Consider the following 8,110-nt stretch of genomic DNA (forward strand, 5'->3'; position numbering starts at 1 on the left):
ATTTTGTAAACCTCTATAAGGTCACCCCTCAGCCTCTGATGCTCCATACTTCCCATACTTTTCCTACCACCTACAAGGCACAAGTCAGGAATACGACAAAATGATCTCCACTTGCCTGGACGGGTGCAGCTCCAAAAACACTCAAGAAGCTCAACATTCCCAGAACAAAGCTGCCCGATTGACTGGCACCATATCTATATACATTTACTCCCTCCACCACTGCTGCATGGTAGCAGAAATGTTTACTATCTACTCTAGCTGCACACCAAGGCTTCTGAGACAGCACCTTCAAAATCCCGTACCTCTACCACCTATTCGCAGACACATGGGCACACTACCGAGGAACACATCCTCCTGCTTTGGAGCCATATCATTGTTCCTCTACTGCAACTGGGACAAAACCCTAGAACTCTTTCCTTGGAACACCATCTCAAGCACAATTAATGACAATGGTAGCTTAACCAGTGATGCCACATCCCACGAGCTAAGACAAAAACAAAGACCAGCCCACTCCTCCTGTTTGGCCACAGATTAGGATTGAAGTCTAGCCATTAACAGATGAGGCCATCTTGAGCTTGAGGCAGTGGACTTTGGATGGACTGTTCTCCAATTGCCGGTCTCTATCCAGGAGAAAGAACGGGTGTCTGCCAGTATTGTTGAGGTCATCCACAACTGGTGACCGCTGGGTGAGCTGCAGTGCATCAGTACCCATTGCAATGACACGGCTGTTTCTTTATAATTTTTTGTTACAGTATATCAGTGTCCTTTTATTGGCTATTAACTTTCTTTTGGTTGGATTAAAATGAAACAGAGGAACAATCCCTCCCATTTAAATCTGGGATCCCTTCCAATTGGCACAGGGCAACAGAAGAATCCAAAATTCATCGATTTAATAAGTCACGTTTATTTCCCTTTTCCATTGTCACTTTAAATTCCCTGGCTGTGTACTTTTTGTTAGAGGTCTTCTTTTAAAAAAGGTATTTGATGAACAGCAACAAAACACGTTGTGTTTGATCACTATATGCCTGACAACCAACAGCTGAGATAAATACTCCTCCTGTATTTGATGGGAGGCGTGCCACGGGAGACTCTAGTCTTCCAGTATCCCGTCGACCCAGGAGCTTGGACCTTTCCCTTTCCCCGAGATCACGAGTAAAGTTGCAGAGAGTTCGGTTCCCGGAGCAGCTGGATTGCTGACGAGGTGCGTTAATCTCAATATGCAACGTGAATGGGACAGTTTAATTGAGGCTTTAAGGTATGCCTCGGTGGTGTCTGATTTTTATTTAAAGATCTTAACTCTGTTTAATTGTACATTTTCATTTCCCCCACCCCCAGTTTTCTAGCCGTGTTCACTCCAGGGGTTGGAAATGTCCGAGGTGTTTAGCAGCGAGGTGTTCCTCGCTTACTCTACCTACAGCACCATTGTGCTGCTGAAGATGCTGCTGATGGGACCCCTGACTGCATACTTCAGGTTGACCCGAAAGGTAAGATCTAACAGCCAGACTTACACTAAATCAGTTAAAATGGCAGATAACCCCGCCCCATTGCTGCTTTTGCACTTCCTCAAATCTGCAGGAACTCTTTGCATTTTGCAATATTTTGAGAAAATAAAACTTCTTAGATCATTGCAATGACTTAATCTGCAGATTGAAAGATGTGTGTGGATTATCATGCAGTTTTTTTTTAAATAGCAAAATGTACTTATTTTATTCAATCCTTTATGTACATGCACAGTTACTGAAGCAGTTCTGTGCAGGTTTTACACATGAAGAACAGACTGACGTTAGATACAAAACAAAAATCCCATTTCTTACCTACTCAGGAGACTTTTTACATATGTCTGAGGCACTAGTGGGGTCTGATAACTGAATGGACTCCCATTGTACTTTGTAAGGACTGTAAGTGCAGTGTTTCTGTCCCTGATTCAGTCTCACGGCTTTTCGGTGTGGGTTAGGCTCTCCCATTCCAACCACCCTAATGATCTCATTCTCCTCCCTGACACATTCCGAACTTTGCTTTGTATCTGTTGCTTGAGCTACTGTTTTCTCAATCATTTTACCGTAACCCTTTAATCATTGGTGTGTTATTCAAGTTGCTGCTGAGCTTTCCTCCTGCCCTGATTTTGAGAACATACCCTGCCTTTCCATGTTCAGACACTTGTTCCCCACTCCCAGATGCAAAAATACTACTTATCACCCCGATGACTTCCCTCTCCTGAGGACTCCACAGCCTACATCTGTCCATCTCTCTCTGCTTCCAAAAAGCAGTTGTCACTTCTTTCCAGCCTTTCAAAAATCCTGTTGTGATTCAACTTTTAAACTTTTTTTTTCCTGATAATTACCATTCCCTCTCAGTTGCTACAATCCCATGACCATTGAAATGCACGATTCTAAGAAGCTTTTTTCACCCATTTTTACCACATTAGCATGATACCACACTTCTTTCATTGTATTTTTGTGACATGATACAAATACATCAAATCAAATTAAATCCTCATCCTTGATGCTACATTTAGTAAATCTCATGACCCTAACTACAGTGGTTCTGTGTTCCTGAACAATCTTCTACTCCTACATCTTGTCATATCTGTAGAGACTGGGTCATTAGGTATGTTCAAGGCTGAGATTAACTGACTGGAAAAGAATCAATAATATTGGGGAAAAATACAATAAAGTGGAGATGAATAGAGGGGTAAACTTGATGAGCCAACCTTTGCTCATGGCTCATAGTTACTCCCTAAGCCCTGTTTGTGACATTAATATTTTCAAGGAAGATAATTGCTTGTCCCTTCAACTTACCTCTGTTCTCCATGTCTATCCTTACCTGTTCAATAGTGCTAAACATAGCCTACCTTTGTAATCATATTCTTTACTCTTTTGGGGGAAAAAAAGTGGCATTATGTGTAATAAAATCTGTATTATTGATATCACTTACATTTTTCATTGATTTGTGCCATACATTTGTCAAATAGTGACCATCTTCGACAGGAGACAATCTAACTATATGGTGCTTTGACATGCAATTGTATTACCATCACCATAAATATGTGCCTCACCTATCAACATCCTGAGGGTTACCATTGACCAGAGACAGAACCAATCAATTAAATATGTGCCTCTGAGATCAGGTTAGAGGCTTGGAATTCCGTGGCAAGTAACTCATCATCTGCATCCCCACCTGTCTGAATGGGTGCAGTTCCAACAACGCTCAAGAAGCTTAACCATTCAGGACAACGCAGCCGACTTGAATGACACTGCATTCATGAACTTAATTATTCACTCCCTTCACTGTTGATGTACAGTGGCAGAAGTGTTAACCACCTACGAGATGCACTCTAGCAACTCTCAAAAAAAATTTCAATAACACTTTCCAAACCTGTGAATGGTGCCATCAAGAATGATAAGGGCAGCAAGTAGATGTGAACGGCAAGTTGACCACCAAGCCGTACACTATCTTGACTTAGAACCTGATAGGTATTCCTTCAGTGTTATTAGACATACCTTCTGGAACACCCTTCTAACAGCACTATACCTCTGTATCATAGACTGTGGCAACTTTAGATGGTGGGTTACCTTAGCTTCTGGAGGGCAATGGAGGATGGGAAACAAGTCCAGTGGCAAAAACATCTTGTGGAAAAATTTAAAAAAAAACAGCATTGATTCAATATATCTCCAAAGTAGGTGTACATAAATGTGATTAATTTGGTTGTTCTGTATAATTAAAGCTTTCCCTTTTTGACTAAAGGTGTATAACTAATTTCTTACAGCATTAGCTTTTTAACAGCATTTTACTTTATATGGAGTGTTTCAGCTAAAGCTTCTACAGTAACTAATCTGACAGAGGAGTTACCATTTCCCTCTTAGTGGATTTGCAAATTGTTATTCACAGTAGGTCAGAATGTATTATGAAGAACAATTTCACACAGGGGTAAGGTCAGTATTAAAGTCTTTGTAAATCCAATTCCAATAGTGCTGAAGGGATGTTTTTTTGGTAGAGCTGTGTTTAACAGGGTGTGTCACTTTACTGCAATTGTTATCCAGTCCTCGTAGGGAAATGAATGATCTGGACACACCAACGTCAGGTTGCAAATGCTCTTAAGAGTTCATATCTCGATTTGTAACTGTTCTTAAATATTCAGCTGTACTTCTTTGCGTTTATATTGTTAATTTATTAAGCTCACCAATAAACTTGCTTTGAATGGTGACTTACTTAGTGAATGGTATTTGAGATACTAAGGTGCTAGTGTGATTTGTGTGCATTAAGTCCGAGCTATGTGTGCACAGAATCTAATTTTTAAGATTGTGACTTTGATAGTAAGCTACTTATTCAGAACTAAAACACTGGATCTATGAACTGAACACTCTGTAGTTTCCAGGAGATACCAGAACCTAGATATGCATGTCAGAAGAAACCGTTTATAGTCTGAAACCAATCTACTTGTGGAATCATGGATATATGATGGAGTGTGGTCCATTGACAAATAACAATTTATAACTAATTTTCTAAAACAGGTCTTTGCCAATCCTGAAGATGCCAGGGCACACGGTGGCAAGGATGAAGAAACCAGCAAAAAGTTTCTGAGGATTGATCCCGATGTGGAGCGGGTGAGAAGGTGGGGATTGTTATGGCATAGATTTAAATGGATATCAATTTTACACAATTTAACAGCTGTTTACCATTCCATTCAATAGACAATTAATCTTGAAAATAAATGTTAAGCTAAAATGAAATGTGCAGTTCACTTTGAGTTACAAAATTGAAGGATTGACAGTTACTGCATCCTGTACTCTCATTGTGTTTTTCATATATGACTGAATTTTGGTTGACAATTACATATAGGAGACTCATATTCATTTTGAGTACATTCATTATACATTCCTGTTTAAATTACACTTCGGTAATTCATTCCATATTTCTTCAACATAAGGATGGGATTGTTAACGTATGTTTGCTCAACTCAACTCCTATTATTTGTTGCCTGTTTATGCTCCCTGCAGATGTCATCAGAATGACCTGGAGAACATTGTTCCATTCGTAGGCATTGGTCTGCTGTATGCCCTCTCTGGCCCCGACCTGAGTACAGCTGTAATGCACTTCAGAATCTTTGCTGCTTCCAGAATCTTCCACAGCATTGCTTATCTGGTTCCTCTTCCCCAGCCATCACGTGGTTTAAGCTGGATGGTTGGGTTGGGAGTGACCTTTTCAATGGCTTATAGAGTGCTGAAGGCAGGAGTGCACCTTTGAAAGCATTGATTAGCACCGCATTCTCTTTCCAAACCTTTTTTTCATTTCACTCATTCTATTGAAATTTAATCTCTAATTGTGTTGAAGTAATGGAAGTGTTAAATGTAATTAATTGTTGAAAATGAAGGGGATAACAGAAGACAAGACAAAAAATTTCCAAAGCGGTTTAACTTGGTGTCTGTGTGTGTGTGTGTGTGTGACTAACCGGTCTTTTAAAATGGGTAAATCTGTTTTGGGATAGATTTCCAAAAGGAATTAGAACAATGACAATGACAATTTGGAGATTGTACTGATCAACAAAGGGCATGGCAATGATTTAAAATAATATCAAACACGTCTTGGGTGAATTAACTGGAATGTTCAGTATTCCTTCATTTTGCCTTCCAGCTCATTTTAAAGGGATTTTATTTGGCAAATGTATAATTAATAGTGGTATGGTCTTGATCCAGTTTTTGACTTTCTAGTATCTGCTCACTGCTATAATGGGGAGGTAGATAGCTCATTGACCATGTCTGACAGCAAAAGATATTTTCTAATCTGTTCAGATGTGTTGTAGCACACCTCTGCAGCAGGTCATGATTTGGAGATGCCGGTGTTGGACTAGGGTGTACAAAGTTTAAAAATAACACAACACCAGGTTATAGTACAACAGGTTTATTTGGAAATACAGTGGGGCCTCTGAATCCAACTTCAATTCGTTCCAGGAGGCTGCTCTTAATGCGAAACGTTTGGACTCCGAAACTATTTTCACAATAAGAAATAATGGAAAGTGAATTAATCTGTTTCTGGACCAAAAAAAAACATTTTCAAGACGCTTTTTAACTGCAAATGCACATGGCTAAGGTAAAATAAGATGAGTAAATGACCTAAATATCAAGTAATAATAATAAAAACAAGAAATAAATGTACTAACATAACTTCATTTACCTTAGTGAGGAGTGCTAATGGTGCATGTGGAAGCTGGGAGAGGAGAGAGAGGGTTTACTGCATGGAAGGTGAGTCACCTTCCATAATAACATCAGGTAACTGTGCTTCTGGTTAAAAGCAAATTACTGCGGATGCTGGAATCTGAAACCAAAAGAGAAAATGCTGAAAAATCTCAGCAGGTCTGGCAGCATCTGTAAGGAGAGAAAAGAGCTGACGTTTTGAGTCTAACTGACCCTTTGTCAAAGCTTTGACAAAGGGTCAGTTAGACTCGAAACGTCAGCTCTTTTCTCTCCTTACAGATGCTGCCAGACCTGCTGAGATTTTCCAGCATTTTCTCTTTTGGTAACTGTGCTTCTGCTGTTTGCTGTCTTAGTGTTACGCGAATGATGAGACAAAGACCACTTGTAGAGGGCTGGGGCTCACTGGACTCTCTTTCGTTAGAGAACCACCTTTCCAAAGTTGTCTGGTGTTGACCACTTCAGAAAAGTCGCCAATCACATTGTCATTGAACATGTTCATGCTCCTGTTGACCACTCCCTTGTTAGGATGCCACTTTTCAACAATGGCCTGTGTTTTAGACCACAGAAAGCACAGTTCCTTAATTTTAGCACTGGAAATGTTTCCACTAGCTCCCTCTTCCTCCTCTGAAGAAATTTCCTCTGCCACTACTTCTTGCTGCATCTTGTGGAGGTGCTGAAGTTCTTCTGTGGTGAGTTCATTCTTGTGATCCTCCACTAACTCCTCCACATCCTCTTCACTCCCCTCCAAGCCCATGGACTTGCACAGAGCCACAATAACAGGCACAACAGGCGGTTCTTCAAAGTCTCTCTCTGCAACACATTCAGGGCACAGTTTCTTCCAGGCAGAGTTCATTGTCCTCAGACACTTCCCTCCATGCTTTGTCTATGATTCTTAAGCAATGGAAGATATTAGAATGATCTTTCCAAAACTCTTGAGGGTCAGTTCGGTCTTGTTTGTCACCTCAAAGCATCTCTGGAACATAGCCTTGGTGTACAGTTTTTTTGAAATTTGAGATAACTTGCTGGTCCATCCATTGGTTGGATGAGAGGAGTGATATTGGGGGGCAAGAATTTCACCTTGATGAAGCTATATTCATCTAAAATCTTCTTCCAAGCCTGGAGGATGAACAGGAGCATTGTCCATCACAAGAAGAGCCTTCAGAGGTAGATTCTTTTCCTCAAGATAAGCCTTCACCGAAGGGGTAAACTCCTCATGAATCCTCTCAGTGAAGAACTGCCTGGTAACCCATGCTTTCACGTTTGCCCTCCACATAAGCTTGTTCTTCATAACATTGTTCTTTTTGAACACATATGGATTCTCTGAGTGGTACACAAGCAAAGGCTTTATCTTGCAGTCTCCACTAGTATTACCACACAACAAGAGAGTAAGCCTGTCTTTCATTGGCTTATGGCCTGGTAAAGACTTCTCTTCCTTAGTTATATAGGTCCTCGTTGGCATCTTTTTCCAGAAGAGGCCTGTCTTATCACAATTGAGCTGCTGTTGTGCCACATACCCCTCAGTGTTCGCAAACACAATGAACGAGGGTGATAATTAAAAAAACCGACACACATCAAGGTGAAAATACGAGATAAACTAGTGATGGACACACGAGAGATGCTTTCAGGACGAGCTGAACAAGCAATGTGCGACCTGAACGGTATGTGGTGTTCGGATTTTAGGGCAAAGTGTTCTCGAAATAATTGTTCGGATTCCAATTTGTTTGAACAATAGGGCGTTTGGATTCCGGGGTCAGCACTGTACTAACTTTCGGAGCGCTGCTGCTTCAGCAGGTGACACCCAGCTGATGAAGGAGCAGCGCTCCAAAAGCTAGTGCTTCCAAACAAACCTGTTGTACTATAACCTGGTGTTGTGATTTTTAATGCTGCAGCAGGTGGCACTTGATCCAGGGTCTCCTGGC

General features: G+C 40.8%; 1 protein-coding gene across 2 annotated transcripts; it reads left to right on the forward strand.

Annotated features, from left to right (window-relative positions):
* The first annotated feature begins 1,049 nt into the window (after positions 1-1,049).
* On the forward strand, positions 1,050-5,414 carry LOC122561616 (microsomal glutathione S-transferase 1-like). Of its 2 annotated transcripts, none has more exons than XM_043713521.2 (4): positions 1,050-1,201; positions 1,336-1,484; positions 4,512-4,612; positions 4,998-5,414. In XM_043713521.2, the coding sequence occupies exons 2-4, from the start codon at positions 1,368-1,370 to the stop codon at positions 5,242-5,244; spliced, it is 465 nt and encodes a 154-aa protein (XP_043569456.2). In that variant the 5' UTR covers positions 1,050-1,201; positions 1,336-1,367; the 3' UTR covers positions 5,245-5,414. The 2 variants fall into 2 exon arrangements, with proteins under 2 accessions (XP_043569456.2, XP_087855781.1); XM_087999655.1 differs by lacking the exon at positions 1,050-1,201 and adding an exon at positions 1,232-1,255.
* The last annotated feature ends 2,696 nt before the right edge of the window (positions 5,415-8,110 follow it).

The sequence above is a fragment of the Chiloscyllium plagiosum genome, unplaced genomic scaffold, assembly GCF_037043375.1.
Source record: "Chiloscyllium plagiosum isolate Xiang-an unplaced genomic scaffold, Cpla_swu_hap1 HiC_scaffold_23, whole genome shotgun sequence".
Taxonomy (NCBI): Eukaryota; Metazoa; Chordata; class Chondrichthyes; order Orectolobiformes; family Hemiscylliidae; genus Chiloscyllium; species Chiloscyllium plagiosum.

What these genes read in the sequence shown, in the direction of transcription:
- LOC122561616 (XM_043713521.2), top strand. Translation starts at nt 1,368, where the DNA reads ATGTCCGAGGTGTTTAGCAGCGAGGTGTTCCTCGCTTACTCTACCTAC. An exon ending in ACTTCAGGTTGACCCGAAAG is followed by an intron (nt 1,485 to 4,511) that starts GTAAGATCTAAC and finishes TTTCTAAAACAG; the next exon opens with GTCTTTGCCAATCCTGAAGA. An exon ending in GATGTGGAGCGGGTGAGAAG is followed by an intron (nt 4,613 to 4,997) that starts GTGGGGATTGTT and finishes TGCTCCCTGCAG; the next exon opens with ATGTCATCAGAATGACCTGG.